General features: G+C 27.0%; 11 protein-coding genes across 11 annotated transcripts; 4 read left to right on the top strand and 7 right to left on the bottom strand.

Annotated features, from left to right (window-relative positions):
* Positions 1–122: 122 nt before the first annotated feature.
* On the top strand, positions 123–663 carry cubi_01713 (uncharacterized protein; the record flags this gene model as incomplete). The annotated part of the gene is made up of 2 exons (XM_029018725.1): positions 123–220; positions 300–663. The coding sequence occupies 2 exons, from the start codon at positions 123–125 to the stop codon at positions 661–663; spliced, it is 462 nt and encodes a 153-aa protein (XP_028873109.1).
* A 21-nt stretch (positions 664–684) lies between these two features.
* Positions 685–1,719, bottom strand: cubi_01712 (uncharacterized protein; the record flags this gene model as incomplete). Its single annotated transcript, XM_029018724.1, has 1 exon — positions 685–1,719. One exon carries the CDS (start codon positions 1,717–1,719, stop codon positions 685–687), a length of 1,035 nt encoding a protein of 344 aa, XP_028873108.1.
* Positions 1,720–2,641: 922 nt separating this feature from the next.
* On the bottom strand, positions 2,642–3,265 carry cubi_01711 (uncharacterized protein; the record flags this gene model as incomplete). Its single annotated transcript, XM_029018723.1, has 1 exon — positions 2,642–3,265. The coding sequence occupies one exon, from the start codon at positions 3,263–3,265 to the stop codon at positions 2,642–2,644; it is 624 nt and encodes a 207-aa protein (XP_028873107.1).
* A 475-nt stretch (positions 3,266–3,740) lies between these two features.
* cubi_01710 (uncharacterized protein) lies at positions 3,741–7,655 on the bottom strand (the record flags this gene model as incomplete). The annotated part of the gene is made up of 1 exon (XM_029018722.1): positions 3,741–7,655. The coding sequence occupies one exon, from the start codon at positions 7,653–7,655 to the stop codon at positions 3,741–3,743; it is 3,915 nt and encodes a 1,304-aa protein (XP_028873106.1).
* Positions 7,656–8,437: 782 nt separating this feature from the next.
* Positions 8,438–8,926, top strand: cubi_01709 (uncharacterized protein; the record flags this gene model as incomplete). The annotated part of the gene is made up of 1 exon (XM_029018721.1): positions 8,438–8,926. The coding sequence occupies one exon, from the start codon at positions 8,438–8,440 to the stop codon at positions 8,924–8,926; it is 489 nt and encodes a 162-aa protein (XP_028873105.1).
* Positions 8,927–9,485: 559 nt separating this feature from the next.
* Positions 9,486–12,224, bottom strand: cubi_01708 (harp like SWI SNF ATPase; the record flags this gene model as incomplete). Its single annotated transcript, XM_029018720.1, has 1 exon — positions 9,486–12,224. One exon carries the CDS (start codon positions 12,222–12,224, stop codon positions 9,486–9,488), a length of 2,739 nt encoding a protein of 912 aa, XP_028873104.1.
* A 696-nt stretch (positions 12,225–12,920) lies between these two features.
* cubi_01707 (ARF GTPase activating protein) lies at positions 12,921–13,665 on the top strand (the record flags this gene model as incomplete). The annotated part of the gene is made up of 3 exons (XM_029018719.1): positions 12,921–13,081; positions 13,142–13,229; positions 13,315–13,665. The coding sequence occupies 3 exons, from the start codon at positions 12,921–12,923 to the stop codon at positions 13,663–13,665; spliced, it is 600 nt and encodes a 199-aa protein (XP_028873103.1).
* A 77-nt stretch (positions 13,666–13,742) lies between these two features.
* Positions 13,743–19,571, bottom strand: cubi_01706 (ferlin like type II membrane associated protein; the record flags this gene model as incomplete). The annotated part of the gene is made up of 1 exon (XM_029018718.1): positions 13,743–19,571. One exon carries the CDS (start codon positions 19,569–19,571, stop codon positions 13,743–13,745), a length of 5,829 nt encoding a protein of 1,942 aa, XP_028873102.1.
* Positions 19,572–20,319: 748 nt separating this feature from the next.
* On the bottom strand, positions 20,320–21,348 carry cubi_01705 (uncharacterized protein; the record flags this gene model as incomplete). The annotated part of the gene is made up of 1 exon (XM_029018717.1): positions 20,320–21,348. The coding sequence occupies one exon, from the start codon at positions 21,346–21,348 to the stop codon at positions 20,320–20,322; it is 1,029 nt and encodes a 342-aa protein (XP_028873101.1).
* A 426-nt stretch (positions 21,349–21,774) lies between these two features.
* On the top strand, positions 21,775–24,162 carry cubi_01704 (uncharacterized protein; the record flags this gene model as incomplete). Its single annotated transcript, XM_029018716.1, has 1 exon — positions 21,775–24,162. One exon carries the CDS (start codon positions 21,775–21,777, stop codon positions 24,160–24,162), a length of 2,388 nt encoding a protein of 795 aa, XP_028873100.1.
* Positions 24,163–24,472: 310 nt separating this feature from the next.
* cubi_01703 (exosome 3-5 exoribonuclease subunit) lies at positions 24,473–27,379 on the bottom strand (the record flags this gene model as incomplete). Its single annotated transcript, XM_029018715.1, has 1 exon — positions 24,473–27,379. One exon carries the CDS (start codon positions 27,377–27,379, stop codon positions 24,473–24,475), a length of 2,907 nt encoding a protein of 968 aa, XP_028873099.1.
* Between the last annotated feature and the right edge of the window lie 46 nt (positions 27,380–27,425).

The raw sequence follows: 27,425 nt of genomic DNA, 5'->3' as shown, positions 1-27,425 counted from the left end.
CTATATTTTTCAAACCCTTGCCCCACCTATTTATATATATTCATAATTTAAAAAAAAAAAATAAAATAATAATAATAATAATAATAATAATAATAATAATATTAAAAATGCATTAAGTTAAAATGAATTTGAGAAAAGATAAGAATCAAAGTTTGTTTGATAAAGAAAGTTACGAAATACCAAATGTACTTTTTAAAAAAGAAGAAATAGATAATTCTAGGTATGTAATGTAAAAAAGAGAAAATAATAATAATAATAATAATAATTTCTATTATTACTATGTATTATTGGCTTTTTAGATATATTGAAAAGTACGATTTAATTGAATTATTAATTAATTCACTTAATTTTAAAATAGTAATAATTACACTTATAAATGGATCTATAATTAAAGGTACTGTGGAATATAGAAAGGTATTGCTTAATAAAATACAATATAAAAGTATTAAAAATAAAAGATTAAAAATGATTCTATTAAAAGATATAATAGTTCTTGAGAAATCAGATAAATGTCCCAATTTTAATGCTAATTATAAAAATTTGAATACTCTATTTATACCAATAAAATCCATTTTTTCATTAACTTGCCCTGAAATAGATAATCCATCAAAACATATCAAGATGTACATAAAATCTTCGATATTAAATATAAATCATAAATAAATTGTTAATATAATGAATTTCTTATAAAACACAATAATGATTATCCATTGCTTCATATATTACAGCATATTTTGATTCTAAATCAGAAATTGCTGATAATATTGTATTAGGTTCATAATATTGTTTAAGTATCTTAATAATATGATCTTTATTAATACCTAGAGATTTTTTTTCTTCAGATTCCAAATTATTTATTTCATATGTTAAAGTTTTATATACAATTTGATGTATATTATCAACAATATCATCTGGTACATTAATGTCTTTTATTAAATCAAGATTAAAATAATCGTTTTCTGATTTATTTGTATGATTATTTCCTGTTAAAATATTATAAGGAGATGAATAGAAATTACTTTCTTCTTTTGTATTGAATTCATCTTGATCAATTTCTTGTCCAAAATAATTAGTTACATAAGAAACTTCAATAGAATGAAAATATGCATATTCACTCATTTCAGTTACTTTAATTACTGTATAACAACTTATATAAGTTGAAATTTCTGCCTTACCAGGTACTACTTGACCAACTAATCTTACAATTGTTCCTTCTCTTAAATCATTCAAATAACTATTTATTTCATCCCCTAATGTTTCTGAATCAATATCAAACCTTGCATCTATTCCACCAGTACCATCAGATATTCTAAATATCATTCTTGATGCTAATACTTCTTTATGTGTTATCCAGCCAACTAATGTCACAGAACTTACTCTTCTTCCAAACACTTTAAATACTGAGGGATTTAATTCCAAACTTTTGATTATCATGGATATGTTTATAGGTAAACACATTCTTTGTATTCTATTCATATTTTCATTTCTACCAATACTATTTACTGTTGTATTATTTGCTATTGACACTTTTCTGGATGGTGTTACTAAATTATTATTATTATTATTATTCCAACGATTTTCTATACCTTCATTATTATTAAAGTAATTAAATACATTACTCGATTCACTTTTTGATATACTGCTACTTCTAGTACTTGAGTTACAATCATTTCTTGATGAGAATGGAGATTCTCCAAAACTACCACTACTGAAAAACATTACTTTTCTATAATATTAATATATTCAGCTTTATTTGATTTTAAAAAATGAATGAATAAATGAATAAATAGATAAATAATATATATATATATATATATTTATTTATTTTTTAAAATTTATTTCCTTATATTTATTATTAAAAAATAACTTCTCCCTATAATTATATTTTAATTGTAATTTCTTAAATTTTTAGTACCGAAATTCCCCACATTTTTCTAAATTTAATTAGATAGTAATAACAAATAAAAAATATTCATATATGAATTAATATATTAAATATTCATAATTTTTGAAACTGTTTGTTGTAATTTTAATATAACAAAACTTAAATTCTCAACTAGTTAATACACTTTTAGTTTTTTTTCTTCTATTATGGAAAAGAGAAGCCTTATCATCTTTTTTCAATCTCACACCCCCCTTTTTTTTTCTAACTTGAATAATTCATGTAAATCGTTATATTACGTGTAAAAATTGGCGCCTAAATACAATATTTTACTACATAATATTTAATTATTAAGTTTATTATTATTTAATGATATTTAAGTTATTTTAAACGATGTGTTTTTTTTTTGACATACATTATTATTATAAAATTTCTAATTTGAAACTAGGCAATTTGTTAGTGATTCTAACATTAATTGCGATCTAAGTTTTAATAGTATTATGGAGACTTTCTTTTTTAGAATTAGATAAACATAAATTTCAATTATTTAAAAAAACAAAATAAATGTAGAAAAAAATATCTAGAAAAATAGAAATCAGTTAATTAGTTTGATTTATATTAATAAAGAAAAAAAAAAGAATGAGACCTGCAATCTACCGTCATTCAATCTTAATATATGAATAGATGAATTAAATCTACATAAATAATTAATACTAATTCGAACATTTTTTTTTTTTTTTTATCAAAAAAAAATTGTATTTATTCAGTCAAAGTTTCCAATACACTAATTCCATGTTCATTTAATATTGTAACAACTTGTTCCAATGTTGGTGGTGTAGCATAACCGGAACTATTGTTCTGAATTGCAGAGTAGACCAAATCTTTACCCAAATAAATTTCAAATGCATTTGAATTAGTAAATAAACCTCTTAAAATATTTCCTCCAAAAAATATTAACATCATTAAATGAGTTCTTGGACCACCTTGTGGTTGGCCTTGTTGGTTTGTTGGAGTAAATAGTGACGGAAATAAAAATGCACTCAATCCTAAACCAACCTGGCTTGCTGTTATTGCATAACTTAATCCTTGATATAATGGAGATGGCTTATATTTAACTGCTACTAATTGAAAGTCAGGATCTGTTACTCTTGAACTTAAATAACTTTGTACTTGCTGATATAAATTACGTGTACCACATGTATCACAATATTGAATTGTCATTGTCTTTGGTCCTACATCATCTGGTATTTCATTTTGAGGGGTTATCAATTTCTCTAAAAACCCATATTCATTTATATTCAAGTAATTAAATTTAACCAATCCAACTCCTATTGCAACTACTGATACTATAATTGCTGATAATATTGTAGAAATCCTTTTCATTCTTGCAATATTGTTTCTTAAATTAACAAATTTTAAACAAAATAAATAATAGTAATTATTGTTGATTATTTTTAGTTATATTTATAATTTACAATAATAGTTTTATTTTTACTATTTGTTTATATTATTACTTTAATTACTACTACTTTACCTTATTACTATTTATAATAATTTCCAATTTCCCTCTTATTTTTACCGCCTTTTTGTTTTTCTTTGACATTACCAATATTCCTCTAAATAATTAACACATACGGCGGGAAAAAAGATAATATTTATTATATATAAATATTATTTTCTCAAAAACAAGAATAATAAAAATATAATTACAATACAGAAATAATAACATAAAATCATAATATAATTTTTTTTCAAATATTAAGATCCATATATTTGTTATTATTATTATTATTATTATTATTATATACTATATCTTAATATTATACTACGATTAAATTTATACAATAACACTATAATTTTATACTTTAATAGGTGAAATAGTTTGCAAATTAGACCCTGGATATCTATACATTTGCCACATAAATTTATCAATCCAAAAATATCCAATAGCTAAAGGACAATAAAGTGGAATACTTGTTGAAATGTCATATTTATTTTTTAAAGAACTTTCTTCTGATAAAACACCATTGGTACTTTTAGATTTTGATCTAAATGAACTATTAGATGATGAGATTTTGTTCTTAAATATACGAGTAAACAAATCTTGTTTACTAATAAATAATGGTATATCCTCAATTCTAAACATTGCTAATCTCCATAATAATGGTAATGAATGTGTATCTAACCAAATTCCTGAATATGAAAATAATTCTTTTGCCTGATTTAATATATCATCATTACTATTCTTTGAAAATTCATCCATAAATAATGATAATCTATCTTTTAATATACCATTTATTCCATTTTCTAAATAAAAGTTTAAATCTTTACTTGAAACTAAATTTGATATCATATCATGCAAAGAATTTGTACTTTCTTTGTCCCATTCTGCTGAATATTTATTAATACCGTGCATTAATAATAGAGAAATCTGATTAAAATGTATTGATATCTTTTCAATATTTATTGGTTTAATAAAATTATTTGTTATGAATGTATCAAATAAACAACCAATATTCGTTTTATGACCGCATTTTAATTCATTCCTTATCTTCATATGGCAATCCCCTATTCTTGATCCTATTTTACATTCATTTGGAAATTTCTTGTTTATTAACTTCCATTCTTTTGTTAGTTCAAATTTACATTTAGGTTTCTTTGAATCTAATTCAACTTTCTCCAATAAAGGATAAAAACTTAAACAATGATTATCTATTCCCGAATAATCATTATTTTTTGATTCCATATGATCACATCCAAATCTTAAATTATATATTAAATTAAAATATTTCTCTCTCATATATAATAATTCATCTTTTCTTATCCCATCTGTTACTACTATTGGATCATAAGATGTTTGGCATTCTAGTGTTTGACTCTTAAAACTATATTCTGATAATTCATCATTTCTTATTGTATTATCAAACATTATACCAGAACATGTATTATTTGAATATACTCTTTGTTGAACTGAACCTGATAATTCAAATCCATTTCTCTCATAATATGTTAACCCATTTTCTAATGTTTGAGTATATTTATATAGTACTTCTGTGTATATATTAAATGAATCATCACTTAGCCATTGTAACTTAAATCCATGTAATATACAAAATCCCAATGATATCTTTAATAAATGGTTTCCCTTAACTGATGTTAATGTTTTCTTTGATTCATTACCTAAATAACCTATACCACATCTATGTGGGTATGATGTTTCAAATTCTATACCAATCATCCTATTTCTACTTAATTTCTTTACATATGATTCATCTTTATCATCTTTACTGGCTTTTCCATATTTACTATTCACTTCCTCATCACTTTCTTCTCCTTTATTATAATAATTATTATAAGATGAAAAATCAAATCTTTTAGAATAAAAATTTGATGATAAAAATATTACTTCACATAAATAATTACCCATCCAAGAATATTCACCACCTTTATATGGCCAAGAACCAATACCACATTTAAATTCAAGACTTTTATGACTTGAATCTCTAAATGGTACGTTTCTTACTATAAATGAAACCCATTTAAATTGATTTTTGCTGTTGAAATAATTACTATTAAAAAATCTTTTTCTATTAATAGAATTTTCTTTCTCAATACCTGGATCATTCTTATTATATATTTCTAATAATTCATTGTATTCATAAATCTCTGGTAACAATATTTCTTCTTTAATATCATTTACAAGATCCACTTCAATTTCCGGATCTACTTGATTAAAATATGTTGGTAATGGATTTGTTAACCATGATTTCATTTCACTACTATTCTGTAAATTGCTATTGGTGTTTTTGTTTTCAACATCTTGACTTTTAAAATTGTCTTCATTTTCGTTTAATATATCATTTGATTCTTTATTATTATACAATTTTAATGAAAATTTGTTTGTAACCCACATAATAAAAGCAGAATCTGAAGACATCATACAATAATTATTTGAAAATATTTTCCAGAAATTATCTATTAATATTGGATTAATTGATAAAACACCAAACTGAAATACATCCATTTCTAATGAACAAGTCTCTAAATCATCCTTAACAAGATTATTCTTTAATAATGATATAATATCCAAATTTTCATCATCTACTAAAGGTTTTACGTTAAATAATCTAGTAAATAATGAATTTAATGGATCTAATCCAGTATGTAAATTACCATTATTTTGATCAGGATAATTATAATGATTTGTAAATATGTTATCAATATTAAATAAAGAAGTAATATGCCATATTTCACTTCCCCATGTAATCCAAGTTTCATAAATTATATTAATCAACAAATGACCCAAAACATAGTTTAAAGTTTTATCTCTAATTCTTGATCTTATTAACCTAAGACATTCTCTTATATTTCCATAATATGAACAATGATTTCTGTTATCTTTAAATTGATCAGATAATATTGATTCAGAATTCATAATTTCAAAAACACTTGTTGCTTGTAAATTGGATGGGTACATATTAAAAGAAGGATTTGTTGAATCAAAAACTTTGAATGATTCTTTATAACGTGGAATGGAACTCTTTCTTCCTACTGAACAGCCTTTAAATTCATGATGAGAATTAGAAAAAGTTAATTTTCTCCATCTAAAAGCAATATCTTTAAGTTTTTCACGAACATACTTTTCTTTTTCTATAGAATTAAATTTAGATCCCAATATTGATAATATACTATTTTCTTGATTTACTCTAGAATAACCAGGAGTAATTGAAACTTGCCATTTACCAGCAACAGAATAGTAGTTATAATTAATAGATCTATCTAATGCAGCAATTGATTTTGTATATGGAACATTTGATTTAATAAATATTCTTGGATAAGGTTTATTTGGTATATAAGATAATCTTAAGAATGGTTCAAAGATATACTGATACTTACTTCCATAGTATTTGTCATCATCATTTAAATTATTTTCAATTTCTTGTTTAATATGACTATTATTATCAAAATTATTTTCTTCATCTATATTTTTGTCTTGTAAATCCCATTCAAAAAGATCCTCCTCATTGAAGTACTTACTAGCCCTTTCAAATTCTTCAATTAGATTATAACCTGGATAAAAATAATACTCGTCTTGAAAAATATCTCCTTCCAAGATCTCAGTAACTGGTGAAGGATGTTGAAAGAATATGTTTTCATGTATTCCCATATAATGACAAAAAGATGTTCCAAGTTCAATTAAAGAAAAATGTTCAGAATCTAGTTTTGGAAATACAACTAAATCATCCTTAAGTCCAATCATATTAACTTTGCAAAATTCTTCTTGTTGATTGTTATTAATACTTAATATAACTTCTAATTTTAATGACTTTTGAATATATATTTTCTTCAAAGATTCAATTAATTTAGAATCACTCATAAATTCCTTAAAATCATCATCATATTCAAAATCAGAATTTGGACTTAATAAATTATTTTCTGAAGTACAATTTAGTCCTCTTAATTGACTACCATTTAGATCAGGTACTCCTTCACTTTCAATCATCATGCATTTACAGGTCATGTTAATATAACCTTCACTAACTAAAGGTACATGTTGGATTAAAAATTCCAACTTAGCATTAGATTTACCGCAAACATCAATAATTCTATTATCATCAATTTCAGATTTATTGCTTGTGTTACTTTTAAGATATTGACCAAATTCTGATGTTAATTCCTGATATATTAATGTAACAGGTTCACTTTTAGCTCTCCTCAGAAACTGAAATAGAAATATGATAATATAGTTTTTTATAAAATTCATAAAGTTCATCTTTTTGCTTTTCTTCTTCTTGTTCACACTTCTTTCACTTTCTTGATCTTTTACCTTCAGATCTTATATGAAAATAAAGATGATACTTATGTGTATATGTTTAAGTGAACTCAAAAACTAAAATCAATGTATAAAGAATAATTTGTATTCCCGATATAAATATATATAATTCCTACTCCAATTCAAAATTTATTATTTTAAATATATTTCCAAATATTAAGTTATTGTTAGATGAGGAAAGCAATAAATTAACTGAATTATATAAATATATTAACAACTAATTCATTATTAACACAAACAGATACTTGAACCTTGATAATCCATTTATCTAAAGTTTAATGAGTGAAAATTAAGGAAAAAAGAATTAGTCTGTTTCTTTTTATTTTTCCTCCTGTAATTCAAAATTTTAATTAGTTAAAATTCACAAAGTTGGCGCCAAATTTGACGTGCAAATTGAAGCGCCAATAAGTTTATTTTGATTGTTGCATGTATTATTATAGCGCCAATTTATTTATATTAACCATTACAGAATTATGAAAAATAACAAGAGTGGTTTTAGCGGTAAAATGTCAAAACTTGAATTGGATAATATATTTTAGTAGACAAAGAAGAGAATGCTAAATAAAAAATTATTTTTATTATTTGTAAAATTTAAACACTATTTCTAGATTTATTTTATATTTGATTTTTCTTGATATAAAATAAATATTATCTTCTAAAGTTTCTTTAATTGATCTTGTTGTAGTTTGAGTCCAAGTTAAATACATTTTAAATTTCAAAGAATGACTAATTCCAAAAATAATGATGATAATGAAAAAATCCAAGTAAAGGAAATTGAGGAAAGTACTGTTCAAACAACAAATAGTACTAGAACTGCTGATATATGGAATTTGTATGGTATGATTGATGCTGATCCTATTTCCTCAACCGAATCTGACGATATCCAATATGTAAGTATGGTAGCAATTGGAGCAGCAACTTCTGCAGCTCTATGGAAAGCTTATTTTTATAGACCAGAAGAGATGGATGACTTTACTACTTATTCAATGTACATCGTCACTGTTTTAACTATTGTCGGAGCGTTTTATGTAATTTCATCAATGAGAAAAAGAGAAAGAGAAGAAAAGTTAAAATCTTTAAAATCAAGTCAATCATCAAGTTCAGATAACAACTCTGATGATTCTAAAAAAAACAAAGAAACCACTATAAACGATGAAGACAATAAGGTATCATCTAATAATATGAGAAGAAGAAAGAACAGAGCTGATTGATTTTTTTTTTTTTTTTTTTTTGACTTTTTCACTTAATTCATCCTTACTTACTGTTCTACGCAAATATTTTTTTATTATTGGTTTTTATTATTATTAGTATTATTATTATCAATATTATTTTTCTTCATTATTTTTCTTATTAATACCTTACAATTCTTTATTACTAATGGCCAGCTTATCATCCACACACTTTCCCGCCAAATCACAATTTTAATAATTGTTCTTAATGTGACATTTCTCTAACTAAATTTATCTCAAATTAAATGTAAATTAAACAAAGTAAAAATAACAATGAACAGAGATTTTACCAGTAATTCATGAGAAGTTTTTATCTATACATATTTATTCGAAAAGAAAAAGAAATTTGTAAAAAAAAAAAAGAAAATTTGGTATATTTTAGTAATAATTACCTAGAATATTATGTAAATAGTAAATACGAGATAATGATTCTTTGTATTAGCTCTTATTTTTACCATTCGCAAAATAAGACAGATCTAGCAAAGAAAATAAATTTATTATTCTTAGTTTTTAATTGAAAATAATCTCCATTATATATAATTTATTTAAGTCCTTGCTTAAAATGAAAATGTTGAATATCATTCTTTCTTTGATCTATTCCATCTAGTGTTGATGCCATAATCTTCTGTTTTCTACATAATGTTCCCCACATCTTGTCATCCAAAGTCTCTTCAGCTATGAGATAGTGAATATTAATACACGAATATTGTGTACCCATCCTGTGACATCTATCTTCAGCTTGTAACATTGTGCCTGGTACCCAATATAATTCAGCAAATATTACAGTGCCTGCACTTGTTAAATTTAAACCTTGACCACAAGCTGTAATAGAAAGCAAAGCAACTTTACAATTCTCATTATTTTGAAATTCCCTTACATAATCTTCTCTCTTATTACCTGGGGTCTTACCATCTATTCTAATAAATAAAAATGGCCCGCCTGAATTGCATGCCCCAGTTTTTCTTTTTTTCAAAAGTACTGATTCAATAGCATCCAGCATTACGTGATGATGACCAAATATTACGTATTTATCATCGTTATATTCCAGTAAATATTCAATATATTCTTGAACAGGGTTAATTTTAATTTCGCAAGTAAGTTTATGAAGATTACACATAGAAGAATCATTTTCATCAAAACTGGAACAGTCCATTTGACAATTGGGATCTGCAAGAAGTTCTTGAATTTTTTTAATTCCTGCTTTATCTCTAATTTCCAATGGAATCTTGCTCCTTTGTTTAGGAGGAAGTTCATGTAAAACTTGTTTTTTTAAACGCCTTATCATTACTGATTCTCTTATAAATAAATGTAATTCCTCTGTATTTCTACTACCATAGAATTCCTTTCTGTGACTAAATTTGTTTGTTCTAATATCACTATATCTTTGAGCAAAGTCTAAATAACTTGGAAATTTTGGAGAAACCACATTCGCCTGTCTTTGAATATCTTGATTGTTTTTTATCATTCTTTTTCCATTAAAAGCTTTAAATAGACTGATATCATCCGAATTTTCTGAATCCATTTCTGAATTTGAGTCTAAACTTAGTTTTTTTATTCTGGACTTTTTTTTCTTTTTAGTATCTAACTCATCCTTAGTACTTTTTGTTTTGTTCTTTTTTTCTGTTCTTTTATTTGAGTAAAATTGAGGATTTGGTTTTACTATTGCATTTATTTGTTCATAAAGTTCTGTTGGATTATTTAATGCAGGAGTTCCACTCAGAAGAATAGTTCTTCTTGCTTTATGAAGTAAAGGAACAATCATTTGAGTTCTTTTTGCTGTGGAATTCTTGAGAAAATGAGATTCATCCGCAATTACTATTTGGAAATCACTACCAAAAAATGATCTAAAGTGTTCATTCCGAGTTATTAAGTCATAAGAAATTATTATTATATTTGATTTTCTACTATATGTATCATTACTTGTACGAATTAATGTTATATTTGACTTATTTATTTCTGGTGATAACCAATCTAAAGCTTGTTGATACCATTGAAATCTAATTGAAGAAGGACAAATTACTAATACAGGCCACTCCTGTCTAAAGTATGTTATTATAGACAAAGCTTGTAGAGTTTTTCCTAAACCCATTTCATCTCCTATTAGTATTCTTCCATGTTTCTTCAAACCCACTAAAATTCCCACTTTCTGAAATGGTCTCAATGAATTGAATAATTCTGGATAATTACATTTCAAATGATTTAATGAATTATAACATACATTATCGTAAATACATCCTTTACATAAATTACAATCTGGTAAATCTACTGTTTCTGGATTGTATTTAGGAGTTAAATTAGATATTTTCTCAAAATCAGCATCAAAATCTTCAATCTCATATTTTTTGAAATCTGGAAATCTATCTAAAATAAATTCAGGTATCGGAATTATCTGGCATTCAAATCTATCTGAAATGCTTTTGATCAATTTATCATAATATATACCTGGAAATATAAATGAACTACTATATGGTTTTAAATCTATTCCCTGCATTCCAGTATGTAATGTCCTCATCTTTTTTGATACAATATTCTCTCTTAACTTATATTCTTTCAAGTAATCTCCAAGCATCTTTGGAAGAGAAAGCTGGGATTTATTATTCTTTTCTGATGATATTCTAAACATAGTAGGGCTAACTAATGAAAATACAACACCACAGTCTAATCTCATTTTTGCACAAGACAAAATAGTATTCAATCCATTTGCTATAACTGTAGTATTTTGAACTAGAATTTCAAGTTCTTTATCACATTTTTGTAAAATATCTTCCAAATCATCTTGGTTATCCAATAAAATACTATTTAATTCATTATTATTATTATTTTGTATTACATCAGATTTCGAATAAATTGCTTCCAAGCTTTCCTCAATATCTCCAGCTTTTAATTCCTTGTTTTTGATCATATCCATCTTCAAATTCTTTACCACTGCTACACATTCTCCTGATATGCTCTGGTTCTTGAAATTACCATTTTCACTTTTACAATCAATAACTAGGTTTGGCACCCCTTCTTTGCTTAACTCCAAATAGGAATAGCTATTCCCTGTCTTTGATTTATTAATTATAGTGTATTCTCCAGAATTATGCTTAGCAGAGAACCCCCCTAAATCATTTTTTATATTCCCGTTTGGTGACTTGTTTCTCAAATACTTTGAAAATGCTTCTAATGTTCTATTTGTTGGAGATTCTAAACTAAGAACCCATTTTGAATATCCAGGATCGTTCCTTTCTATATACTCAAACGTTTTCCCTTTATACTTTCCCACATCTAATACATTCATATTACATCCACCTTTTTACTTGAAATAATACTATTTACATAACATTCAAGAGCATCCAATTATGTTTAAAAATAAAATTATTAAGCCAACTAAAATTATTTTGAACCAGAATTTTATTCTTCACCACTATTTCTTTATACCTTAATTTTACTCCAGTAACCTGCAAATTAAATCAATAATAATTAAAAATAATGAAAAAAAATCAAAGTGGCCTTTTCCTAATACTATAATCCAGTCAATACAATCCTTTTCCCAAATCTTTTTCTTAATAATATTTCCTATTCTTTTTTTCTATTGTTTCCTTATTCCTCCTTCAACCTTACTTTTTACTTTATTACATAGTTTCTTGAAGTTTTGGCGGCAAATTCTCCCGCCAGCCTTTAAGCATGTAATTATTTATATTAATTACATGTAAACAAAAAAAAACTAAAAAAAAAAAAAACTAAAGAAAATAGAATTAAGAAAACTAAATATCAGTATATCATTGAATTTTATGGAATAGAAATCTATTTAAGTTGGCTCATAAAGAAAATATTCATTTTTTTTAAGAATTTTTAAAAATCTTATTTAAGCCCAATATAAATATATATATACATACATCCCACTCATTTTTCTCTTCTTTCTAATTCAAATATTTTTATTAATTAAAAAATCATAAATTCCAATAATTATTATTAGTTTAATGCTACCGTTTTTATGAGTTGTATATTGGATGAAACTAAATTACTTGAAAGATTGAGGTCTTTTCAAAAGAGTTGTATTGAAAATAGAAGATGTGCTAATTGTAATGAGATTGGACCCAACTATGTTTGTATTGATTTTGGAACATTTGTATGCTCAATATGTTCTGGCATTCAGTAAGTTATTTTTTTTTTAATATTGATTCTGACTTTTAAATTTTTAACTTCTTTACTCAGCCGAGAATTTAATCATAAAGTTAAAGGAATATCCCTATCTAAGTGGACACTTGATGAAATAAAATTTATATGTAATCATGGAAACAAAGTAAGCTTATTATATTAATTTATCTAATACTTACAAATTATCTACAATAATTTTTTTTTTTTTTCTTTTCTATAATTTATTACAGAAGGATTACTTAACATTTCTCGAAAATGGAAATATTACCTCCTTAAAACCTCCACCAAATTCTAATAACCACCTAGTCCTCAAGGAATTTATTAAAAATAAATATATTGATCGTATTTGGGTTAATCAATCACTATATAATCTCTACTATAATAACAATAACAATGATAATAATAATAATACATCAAATCAAAACTCATTTACCAAAAAACCAACTAGTAACTCTAATAATAACCACCATTTCTTTCATCCAAATGATGGTATCCAATATAAATACAAGCAAAACAATAATCCAAATCAAAATAATAAAAAAGATTTTATTGATAGAAATCCTTTCTCTTTTATTAACTAGTAATCAATTTTAAATAACTATATTATTATATTATATTTTATAAATGTATATACTCTTGCTTATATTTTGATTAATTACTATTTAAATAGTTTTATCAATAATGATAATATTGTTATTATTACTACTGCTGTAATTAACCAAGTCATTAGCTTTGCTCCCCATTTCACATTTGAAGTAGCTGAAAAGAATCCCTTTCCAAATGCACTCGTTGTTATATAATTCCTATGATCTGTTACATCTGGTAAATATGGATCTTTATTTGGCTCTTCTCTACCTATTCCAACTGGTGATGATTCAGCTAATGATAAAGGTAATATTGATATTTCAATTTCCATTTCTCCTCTTTTCTCATTTGGCCTAGCTGGATGAGACATATTTATTAAAGTTCTATTAATATTCACTTTACTATTTAGTTTTCTAGATCTTAATAAATAACTTGATAAATCAAATGAACATTCTGATATTGCATCTCCAAATACTAATAATCCTCTATTCCATACTTGTAAACGTAATATCGGAAAATGGCATGGAACTGGTATATTAAAAACAAATCTCCAATTAAATATTGCTGTACCATCACTACTATTCCAATGTGTATCCGTATCTTGTTCTAATTTTGTATTATTATTAGGTGACATTAATCCTTTTACCATTAATGATATTGATGGCTCACCAAATGCTAATATACCTGACATACCTGTATTATTCACCAATTTTGAAACTGGTATATTTCTTAGTCTATATATTACCACCCTAACCTGACATATTTCTACTGTTGGAGGATTTAATGGATAAATTGGTCTTATTATTGCTATTTCTGGAGGTAATACTTGAATCCAACATCTTAAACTTCCTACTGAATTTTGCATTAAATTATTTTCATTTGAATTACTTCCAACTCCATATAATTGTCTAATCTCTATTGGTTGTAATGAATCCAAATTTAATATCATTTTTTGATAAACTGGATGAAAGAAACGATCCTCAATGTCTATATATGTTCTACCATATAATGTTGTTAAATTATTATTATTATTCTTATGAAATATAGTTATTGTCAATAAAGCATTTAATGGTAATATTGCATCTAACTCATAAGATTTGTAGAAATCTGGTGAAAAACCTTTTGATATACTTTCTGAATCATTTATTTCAAACATTCCTTTTGATAATATTATATCATTTCTAATCATTCCTCCACTAATATTACTATTTCCTCCTTCTCCTCCATCAAAAATATTATTACCTGTATTCGAACCTGTTTTAACATTTATATACCAATTAGCTTCATTACTACCTCCAGAACTTCCACCAATTCCACCTAATGAAATTAATGCATTTCTAAAATTTTGTTTTGGTGGTACAAACCCATGTCCTGTTAATATATATACACGTACTTTAAAACGTGGTATTTCTAATATTTGACGTTTTAATTTTTCCAATATTGGATCATAAATATAACTATTATTACTCATTTCTGAACTAATTGAACCATTATCATTATTCATCATATAATAATTATTTTCATTATTTATATTATGATTATTATCACCATTTAAACTATTACTTCTACTTATATATGTAATACTATCTCTTCCATCAAATGATGATAATGAAAATCTTCTATTATGTAATTTAGTCATAAAAGATGATGATGATGATTGTGAGATTGATAATGATGATAATCTTGAAGAATTATTATCAGTGTATTGTGAATCTGTTAAAAGTGATAATAAATTATTTCCTCTTGTATTATTAGAATTAGAAGAATTAGAATTAATATCAGAATAGTTTTTATTAGTTTTAGAATGATCATTATCCAATCTTGATTCTATTTGATTTTGATTATATTGTTCTATACTTGCTCTTCTTTCATTATACTCTTTTAGTTCTCTTGAAGATAATGGTAATAACTTTGGTATTGGTGTTTGAATATTTACTTTATCATTCTCAGTATTATTTAAACTATTAACATCAACATTACTTTCATTTAATAATTTCTTATTTTTGTTAATATTTAGTGAAAATTTTGATAATATTTTACAATATATCTTAATAAATCCAACTACTTCTGCTTCACCAGTTCTATTAGCTGATATTATTGGTACAGAATCATATGGAAGTTCATCCATATCTAATTCTGTCTCATAATCATGATTTAATTCATCCTGATAATCATTTTCATCATCATCTAACTCATATAAATCATTAAAATCATCATTTTCTTCTATTCCAATCATATTATAATTAATTGAACTTTTTCTTAATCCATAAGTAAAATATAAATCTAACTGTTCTTTATTTGTACCATGTGTTCTTTTTGTATTTGAGTAATCATATAATTGAGATTTTATTCCCCAATTAATACTTTTTGCCATGTTTAAATATGGATTAATATTTTCTATATTTCCATCATCTTTCATATTCTTTTGATTATTTTTCAAAGGCTTAATATAAGCTTCCATTGATGATATACAAGAATTTAATGCTTCTAAATCATGTATTGGAATATTTAATGTTGGGTCAATTATAAATGATTCTTCTTCTCCTATATGAAGATAATTTGATAATGTTTCTGGAGAATTAATAAAATCAAAAGGTTTATATTCTTTTAATTGATCCAAGTTATCAGAATTATTAATTGTATTACTATTACCTTGTTTTGATTCTTGATTATTAATATTATTACCAAATAATAAGTCTTGTAATATATTAGGTATACCCAAATCAAATTTATTATCTGTTGGAATTAGTAAACCATTATTGGAATTAGTAAATTGACCGGTATCTGCAAGTACCGAAGATGATTGATCATAAAATATATCAAAGAAATCATCAAAATGATCATTAGTATTTTTTTCATTATTAATTTGTTTAAATTTTTGGTTACTTAATTCTTTCCCACAATATAATTCATCATCATTAATAATATTATCTTCATCCTCACCATAAATTCCTCCTTCATTTCTTTTTAATCCTTCACTTGAATTAATTTCATTTAAATCACCCATTTCTCTACGTAAATTATCAAAATCATAACAATCATCATTAATTGAAACATTTTCAATAATCTCACCACTTGGTAATGATATTAATGATGATCTTGAAGAAGTTTTTATCATAGATGATATTGAATTAGCTCCTCTAATACTTATTTTTGGAGATAATATTTCTCTAGGTTTATTTTTCCATAATTTCCATGGTCCTCTATAATATTTACTTAAAAATTTTCTACCAGAACTCAACCATTTTTTATTTACCAGTTTTGGAGGTAAATATTGAAATTCTGTTTTCAATGATCTTTGGTGATATTCTTCAATCCATGGAAGATGATGATTTAAATGTAAATAAGATGTACCAAATTCTCTACATTTAGTACCAAATACATTTACTGGCTCTAAAACTCGGATTTCTATATAAGTTTGAAATACTGGAGAAGCTGGTATGTGGCATTTCAAACATAAACTTTTTAAATAATTATAATTCCCAGAATCACCACCAAGTATTGGTTGTGTAGCTTGTTGAACCCATAATCTATTTTCAGGTTTTTCTGGATCCCTACCAAATTCAAACTGAATTATTGGCTTTGATGTTGATGATAAGGAAAATATTGAGTTATTATTTGAATCATTTTGATTTCTTAATCTTATTCCTATAAGAAAAAGATGTACATCACAAGGAACATATTTTGGGGTTACATCTGGAATTGACCAAGCCTTATAGTTATTAATTAGATCAAAGTTTGGATCATTTTCACCATTCTTTAACTCTAATTGATTAGATATTGAAGAAAATAAAACATTACCAGTCATATCCCCTATTTTAACAAGCTCAAAAGCACATAATATTCTTGCCTTGCATTCTGGTGTTCTTGGAGTCTGTAAAATAAACCATTCTGGTCTACTTTTTTTCATAAATCCAATATATAGAGGAGAAATAGCTACAGATCCCAAAACAATGTCCTCATGTAAGACTGCAATATTTAACCATTGTGCAATTGAAAGATCATCAGGAAGTGCAGCATCAAAAACCAAAGCTTCATGCCAATCTGGATTTACTGTCTTTGGGATAATTTCTGTTAAAACTGTACCACCTCCAAGAGTAACCATAACTAAGGAATCTGGTAAGGTAGATTCAACAACAGGAAGTCTTATAGCTTGAAAAATATATGCTCTACAAATCCATCTGCATAAGTTATAATTAATTCTTGGAGGTCTTTTAATATTAGATAATGATGGAATAAAATATTCAAATTGTTTTTCCGGATCATTTTTTCTAAGTATAAAAGATCCTAATAACATCCCATAATGTTTAATATGGGACAAAGCTGCTGCTTCATCATAAGGTATATCTTGGCCTACCATAACACCATAATGAGCTGCTGATAATAATGGATACCATCTTGGCCTATCAGAAGAATATCTAAGCATTTCATTGGCAGAAATTCGAATATAAGAATGAAACAAAGGTCTATTATACGATTCATCCTTTGTATATATTCTAATTAACAAATCTGAGCTCATATCTATTTCTGGTAAAGCAAAATTCTGATCAGGAACTCTTCCAAGTTTATCACAGAAGGGAAATGAATCAGAAATCTTTTTCTGGAAGTTAGGAATCACCCAATAACTCCATGATCCCACACTTAATTCAATATATACTTCAGAAGGTAGCCCCAATCCACTTACTTCATAGATATCAGCCCAAAATAAATATGGATCAGTTTTTGGGATTTCAACAGGTTGGGCAGAAGTTTTTATAGGAGTTGGGTTTGGTATTCTTGTAAGACTTGCTGAAACCAATAAACGACCCAAATAAGCAACACATGGAAAAGACGTGACATTTTTTGTATCAAACATTCCCAGGACTCCAAATCCTGAACTCCGTATTGTAGCAGGAAGAATTCTTAATTGGCTTTGATCGCCATTATTCTGAGAGTTAAATGAATTTAAAGCCACAGTTTTGATATCAATTGCACTACCTCTCAATCCAGTTGTTTGTCCATAGAAATGCAACCAAGTTGGACCCAGCTCTGATTGTAAAATATCTTGTAAACTTAACTTTGTTTGAGCTACTAATCTTGGTCCATCTCCTCCGCCATGAGCATCCCATAACTCGAGTACAATTCTATCATCCAGACATGGAATCCCAACAGGGAACTTCAAAGTTTCATTCCATACAGGTGATGGAGATGATCTAATGATTTCTGTTTCTAAAGCATTATCTAAAGCCACTATCCTTACAAATGGACTCGGTAAATAACCATCAGCTTCTTGGTGTGACAAATCTGCATAATCTGGAAGTAAAACATCTCTTGCTAAATGAACATTAAAATTCAAATGATAATAAGTTATTGCTAATTCAGGAGCAGGAACAGAATGAGAAGATACTGCCAGTATATTACCAACTGAATCATCATTATAACCAAAAGAGTCTTCTGGAGCTACTAAATCATTTTCTCCTAAAACATAAATTGATAATCGAATGTATCCCAAAGGTATTGATGGCCTTTCAGGTATTGTTATTGGAACCAAAGTTTTCAATAATCTGTGATTTGGAAGGCTATATATTTTTTCAAAAGAGCCAGTATACATTCCAATCAATTCCTGCTTGAAAAAACCCTGATTCAGAACTCTAATTTCCACAGTTGATCTCTGAAATTCTGAAGAATCCAACATCATATTTTGAAAGTAAAAGGTTTGATTGAATGCACATGATGATGTTGCTTCTTTAGAATCTGTGTAGTAACTCTCATTTTTTATTGTTACCTCTACTAGTGGATTTGGTAGTTTTGCATCAATCTTCCCTTTCTTATCTGTTAAAGCAATATCTATTGGCCAAACCAAATTTTGAACCTCCAGTATTTCCACAATAACATTATATGCCTGCTGATGACCCCACATCATCCTTATTTATTTGGTCTAGTAAACTATTTATATTATATATACAATATTTGAATATAATATAAATTAATTCAATTCACTTATTATACTGTGAAATACTTAAATAGAGCAATCTATAATCATGTGATTAGTAATATTTCTCTGTTTTTTTTGAATTGAATCTCCCCACTTCTTTAAATGATCTACTATAAAAGTATAATTAAATGTTCAATACTTTCCACAAAATTAATTCGGGTCTATTTCTTTAAAAAACATCCCATCCAATACATTCAATAGGATTTCTTTTATAAGTATCTATTCTATATTCTCTTATACTTACCTTTTAATGATCTATATTATTTTATCATATAGTCTTATTTTTACTTTAAGATCCTTTATTATTTAATTTATTTACTAGTATACGTCCCGCCTGTCTATAGTCAAATGCATTATTAAATATTTTAGTATAAAAATTATATATTTTAGTTACATTTTACTTGTTTTTCAAAGAAGAAGCACAACAAAATTTAATTACGAATCTATTTGAAATCCTATATACTCATCTTTCTCTTTTCATAGTAATAAATCGTATTGATTACACTCACTACGTTTGTGTGCAACTAAATTAAAATATTTGGTTTATGTGGATAAAAAGAATAAATTAGAAAAAAAAAATTAAGTGAAATCGATTAAATATTTGAACTAATTGTCAAAATAAGTAAATAAAAATATTATAACTATAAATGAGTGTACGATTAAACTAGTATATATTTCAATTAGATGATGAACTTGTGAGTTTCTGTTTTTTAATGGCTCTTCTACTATGATTTTGAGCTTTCCTAACAGGAATAGCTTGTAAAATGGAAGTTTTCCAATCGTTTTGGTGATACCTGTTAATTAATATTTCAACTACTGTATTTACATTTAAGATACAATTAGCTCTACCGCTAATTAACGATTTTATAGGCAGTTTCTTGCATATACATTTCTTTTCTAAAGCTTGATTTAAGGATTCATATTTTGTAACTGTTCTGTCAACTAGGCCTCCAATAATATATATTTTATCAGGTTCAAATTCTTCGAGTTCTTCTGATGAATCAGGAGAAAGGACTACTATTTGACTTAAAGGAAAAACTTCCCAAAATGGCTTTTCATGAAATTTCATAAACCATTTATCCATAGAATACTTTTGGACACCTATTTTGTGAAATTCATCATCTAATTTAATTGAAGAGATGTGAAAATCAACCCACCCTTTCCAATTGAACCTATTATAATATGACTTTGATGTTTCTGAATTAGGAGCTAATTCCAATAAAGTTTTCATTGCATCTGAATCGGGGTTCTCAGTATCAACAATCTTTAGAGATCTCATCATATAACTATTAGAAAGCGAGATCTGGCGAATTAAAGAATTCATTTCTTTTTCAGTCATTTTGTTTTCAAAACTAAAATTAAAACAGATATGTGGATTACCTGTTTTCTCAAATTTATAATCAGAAAATTGAGAAATAGAAAATTTTGAAAGAAAAAATTTCTTATGCTCTTCTAGAAAACGTTCTCTTAATATATATGAACGTCTTTCATCTTCAGTCATGGAATTTAAAAATTCCTTTCTTTGTAATGAAGCCTGGCTTCTTTGTCTTTTCCTTTCCTCAACACGTTGTGATTTTAACTTCAATTTTCTGTTCTCACGAGCAATCACCTTTTTTTGACTCTTTGTCAATCTTTTATTATTTTTTTCCGATTTTTGAATGTCATCATTAGACAAATTTAAATTAAGTAATGGATTAGATATCATTATTCTGCATTAATGATCTTCTAAAAATAAGCAAGCTCTCAAAAATTTAGTACTATATGTCCTTTTATATTTCTGGTTTCTTCCAAAAATATTATATTCAATATTTTTTTTGTATTCTAAGATTTGTTTTGGTCAATACAAGCAATACTTTATATTAAAGAGTATTTGGCGCCATATTTGGCCAAAAATCAATATTTGTGAGAAAATTTTAAGGGAAAAATAAACAAAAAAAAAAGCATTAGGCATAATAATAATATTATTATTTTTTAACAGTTTTTCTGTTTCATAACATCAATTATTATTTATATGATACTAATGAACATATTTCAAAATCCTTAATAAAGTAAACATCTGTATTAATGATAATATTTGTATGCAAGCGCTTTTGAAGTGAAAAAATAATTAATTAAAACCAAATTTACAAAGATGAGTATGATACAAAATGGAGGGCTGTGGAAAAACAGCGAGGATGAGATACTTAAAGCAGCTGTAATGAAGTATGGCCTCAATAATTGGTCAAGAGTAGCCTCTCTTCTAATTATGAAATCTGCTAAACAGTGCAAATCTAGATGGTATGAATGGCTAGACCCGAGAGTGAAGAAAACTGAATGGTCAAGGGCAGAAGAAGAAAAATTGTTACATTTAGCTAAACTTTTTCCTTGCCAGTGGAGGACTATAGCACCTTTAGTTGGAAGAACAGCTCATCAATGCTTGGAGCACTATGAGCTATTGCTTGATAGAGCAACAGGACAACAAATACCAAAAGAGCTGGATCCTAGATTATTAAAACCTGGAGAAATAGATCCAAATCCAGAGACAAAACCAAGTAAACCTGATTCTATAGATATGGATGAAGAAGAGGTTGAGATGTTGGCAGAAGCAAGAGCCAGACTAGCTAATACTAATGGCAGAAAAGCAAAGAGAAAGGCTAGAGAGAGGTATTTAGAAGAAGCTAGAAGAATTGCTATGCTCCAAAAGAGAAGAGAGCTAAAAGCTGCTGGTATGCTTTCTCATGCTTCTATTATGAGATATAGAAAAAAGAAATATAAAGGGGTTGATTACTTAAATGAAATTCCCTTTGAAGAAGTACCAGAAGAAGGTGCATTTAAAATGGATAAAGATTCCATAAAAACTGAAAATAGAGTTTCATATGCAGAACTTGAGGGATTAAAGATTAAGTCAAAGAGTGAAAATTTAAAAAACAAGAATGACAAGTCAAAAATATCTGGAAAAGGAAATCAAAACAAAAAATCCGTGGAGTTTAAGTTTGAGGAACCAAACAGAATAGTTGTAAAGAAAAGAAAATTGGAGCTTCCAAAACCTCAACTAACATTAAATGACGTTAAGATTATTTCAAATATGAATTTTGAGATAGAAAATGACTCAGATTCAGTATTGAAATATTCAGAAAGCACTTCAATGCCTTCTAAAGTTTTTAACTCAGTGATTGAACCACAAAAAGGTACAATCATTGAGAAATCCAGAGCCATATTAATGGATATTTCACAGCCAAGCCCTTTTAATCAATTAGAAATGGATAAATTTACTATTCCAAGTAATGAAATTGGAGATTTACAAGATGAAAAGTTTAACAGAGAGATGAATTTAAGCTACATTTCTAAAAGAGTCAAGAATTTGAATGATTTAAATTCTTCTAAAAGCAACATCTCCACTATATTAGGTCATCGAACTTTGAGTGATAGATTTAGCTTAAATTCTAATTCAGTAATTGGAGACCAAGGTAGTATTTCTTCTATGGATCCAATTGGAAGAAAAGCCAGGTTTGAAATGTATAAAATGCAAGCAAAATCCCTACTTTATGATCTTCCTCCTGCAAAAAACAAAGTAGAAGTAGATTTGGAATTTCTTAATAAGCAGTTTTTAGACAAGCAAAAAAAATTCAAAGAAAGAGAAAATAACAAGAAGATAGATCAAATGGATATCCAACGAGAAAACCTAATTAAAGAAGAGGAGAGAAAAAGACTCCAATGGGAAAAGGAAACTCAAGTTATTAAACTTGGATTGCCGAGACCATATTTGCTTAAGGAGAATGTATTTTCAAGAATGGATCAAGAACAGCATGAAAATGACATAAATAAAGAGCCAAATCATAAACAAATTTCGGATCTTATTAATAAAGAAATGCTTTACTTATTTTATAAAGATATGAGAAATCACCCACAACAAATACCAGGGTTTATTTCAGACATTTATGGAGATGAGTTATTCCAAAATATGACAAAAGATTTCACCAAGCTTTTAGACCCTGTTATTATCAATTTTGATGAGTCTTTAACTATTAAAGAGATGGAAAGTATGTCTAAGTTAATTAATGATGAAATTCTTAATTTGGTTTCGGATCCCAATAATAAAAACTTAAATATAGATCTGGAAAATATCGTTTCAAATTCTATTTATGATCCTAAATACGTATATGTACCTTACAAGAAAGAATTCATGCTTTTAAAGGAACTTTCTGAGACACATAAAGAATCTGCATTTAAGAATATCTTATTCCATCTTAATCTTGAAAATGATATAGTAAAACAAGAAAATTCACAAATTATTGATGAACTAGAAGATAATCTTTCCATGGTTATTTCAGAATCATTTGCCTTAGAAAAGGAAATATGTCAAATTATTACAACTAATTCTGAATTAAAAGCTGATATTAATGCTTTAATGCTTTTAGAAAAACAAGATCAAACTTCTTACGTAAATAGAATAGAAGATCTAAAGCAACTTATTAACTACGAAAAAAACCTAAATAAATCTCTTCAAAAATTCTACTATAACTTAAGCTTATCATCTTAGAATTTATAATTCCTATATATATTTGTGACCTAATCTCTGTTTTCCACATGAAAAATACCAATATATACATTAATCAAGCTTATAAAACCACTATTTATTTCACTTTTCAATTTTAATAAGTACTTTTCCACTAAAAATATCTCTAATTATTCACTATAATATAAATATACCAAGAAATAATTAAAATATTTATAATTAGTAATACTATTAGACTATTTGCGCCAAAATGCAAAAGCATGTAAAAAAGTATTAAAGGATGAATAATATTATAAGTGGGACCCAATAGAATCAAGAATTTAAGTCAAAATAACTACCTCTTCTTATGCCACTTTTTAGTCTTCATTGATTCAATAAATTTTTTTGATTTATTCGCATTTCCCTCTTTCTGACTATTTTTAACAAAGCCAGGTAAATCAGATTTGCATGCAAAACTTGCAGGTAAAATGTCTGCATTTTCTTTGATAATACTAGAAAGGTCAGGAGAATTGCCTTCAGGCCTTTCTTTAATATTGGATGAGGGGTTTTGATTAAGATTTTGAACTTCCTGATCATTTTCAACTTTAATTTTTCGAGTTTTTCGCTTTTTGTAAAGGTAATCATCAGTTTCACTATATTTATCCCTAACTGAGACTAAAGGAGTAAAATTATCATCTTCAAATAAGTCTTCTTCAGTTTTCTCGGAGTAGTATTCCTCAAAAGTTATTTTCTTTTTACTATTTGCTTCTTTGGGACTTTCTGAGTTTTTAACCGGTGTTGAACTACTTTCCATTGCGTCTTTTAACTTTATGTTTCTAAAATCATTGGGTACTTCTCCATTTAGTGTACCATTAATACCCCGAATGATCCTACTTGAAACTTCTTCTTTATTTATATTTGAAGGTAAAACATTCGGATCTACTTCCTTTTTGTAATTTTTAGAAGAGTTACCAAAAAGATTATCGGCAAGTCTATCATTTGAGTCTGGAGTTTTTTTCTTAATAATGACAGATCTCTTCTTGGTTATACTACTAACTGGAGTATCTTGTGCTGAGACATCACTTAATGACTTTTCAGATTTTGGGATTTCTTCTTTTTTCAAAGAGGAAACTCTATTAGAATCAGTGTTGGCATCCATCCCAACTGAATCACTTTTCTTAATACAAGATGTACCTTGTGAATCGGTCGTATCATCCTTAGAAACAACCCTATAATTGTTTTTGATATGATACCTGTTTGAGTCACTGGAATTAGTATCATTATTCGCAATGTTTGAGTAAATATGAGAAATATAAGAGTTAAAATCAAAGAGTTCATCTTCGGATTTTGATGTAACAAAATTTTTTACTGTGGTTACAATGTTCAAAATATATTCTGAATGTCTCTTAATATTAGCTGGTATATTTGGATATAACCCAAGAATCTCGTTACTATTCATTGGTTGTTTTTGGCAAATTTTAATAATCATTGACTCTTTTAAAATATAATTGTTACTAACATCCAATAGCCTTGCAAGAGATTCTCTCCAAATAAACAAATAATAACTTATCAAGGTGATAATTGCACTATCTATGGGAGTCTTGTAACTAGACTTTGGCATTTTTGTCCTAATTCCAAAGCAAAAATTCCAAATATCTATTGGCTTTTCAAAGTATTCTTTTAAACAAATCTGGCGACTATTATGAAGTACAGTCAGAAGTGCTGATGGATCCAAATCTGTAAGTTTTATCAATTTACTTTCACCGTTAGTTAATCCTTCTTGGACAAAATCGCCAAAATTAAACCTTTCTAGATGGTTTTGGTTTAATACAATAAATCCATTATTCACTTCCAAAAAAGCATCAGAAACTAGGATTGAAAATTCATTCTTCTTATGTGTATGTAATAACAAAAGATTTTTCATGATATCATAAACATAAAGTAAATAGTGTGTATCACCCCTTGCATACTCTATTAGCTCACTAGTGAGAGGTCTTTCTCTCCAGTCTGCCAATTGGAAACGTTTATCAATGTCCAGGGAACAATATATGCTCAACAAGTTCTTAAGTGAGAATCCTCCTGGAGTATTAAGAATTCTGGCTGCTTGGCCGGTGTCAAACATATTTACAATATAGACAGAGAAGTCCCTTTGTAACCAAATTATATCATAGTCTGACCCATGAAGGACCTTTAAAATCCTTGGATTGGCCGTTATTTCATTAAGAATCTGAATTTCATTAAAGAGATTAAAAGGGTCAATTATGTAATCGTGGGTCCTTGTGCTTAATTGTATAAGTGAAACAAACCCTTTATAACTTTGGTTAGAATGGTGCTCAACATCTATAGCAAGAAGAAAAGGATTATTCTCTTCATTATCCTTGCTTTGGTTATAGTAAGATTCCATTGAATTCAAAATGTCGTCTATCATTCTTCTTAATTCTCCTGGCTCCTTTACAAAAGTAAGTGGAGTATTAGATAAAGGCAGATAGAGCTCTGGATGTGAATACTTTATATTAAAATGAGCACTCGGTGGCGTCTCTTTATTAGAACTGAAATAATTTACTTCATTATCTTCTCCTGTATAGTATATAGTCCCGTTTACCCCCCATATTAAAGAATTTAACTCGTATCTGTACAGATTCCCAATCTGAAACTGACTTTTATTTAAAAACTTTTGGCAGATAATGAGTTCCTTGCAATGTAAAAGTCTGCTTAACTCATCAATTATAACTAATCCTGTTTGGTCAGATCCAACTGGGGCCAAACATTGAATATTTGTTGAGTAGATGCCAGGATGTTGGCATGGCAAAATATATGTCTTACTGAAATCGTCCCTTCTTCCTCGCTTTTCCTTTGGTAAATTTATCATATTGTCCTCTTTTTCAATATTCATAAGAATAAGTCTCTCAACTACCTTGTTAAATTTTGAACCCAATTCCCCCATATTATATGGCTTGGAGAGAAGTCTCGGAATAAATTTATAAGTAAAGTTATTCGTTAAATCTGACCATAATACCTGAACCATTAAAGATTTTTCAGAATCACTCAAAATACTCATCACTCTATTCTTCATTCTAATGCAACTTTCACAGCCTGGTGAAACTAATACATTCTCAGAAATATACTTTTCAATTTCATCTTCACTATATAAATCACCTAAACTCAACTTTTTACCAAATACTACCTCTGCAACATCTACTCTTTGTTCCAAAGATGTAATGGCCTCTTTGAGTTCTTCACTTTCTCTTTTTTTACTTGCCATCTTTAATAGATTGCAACAATGTGTATTTTCATTTACCTTTTATATA

The sequence above is a fragment of the Cryptosporidium ubiquitum genome, assembly GCF_001865345.1.
Source record: "Cryptosporidium ubiquitum isolate 39726 chromosome Unknown contig_21, whole genome shotgun sequence".
NCBI lineage: Eukaryota > Apicomplexa > Conoidasida > Eucoccidiorida > Cryptosporidiidae > Cryptosporidium > Cryptosporidium ubiquitum.
Note: the sequence above shows the minus strand (reverse complement) of the source record. Positions and strands in the feature narration are given on the sequence as shown.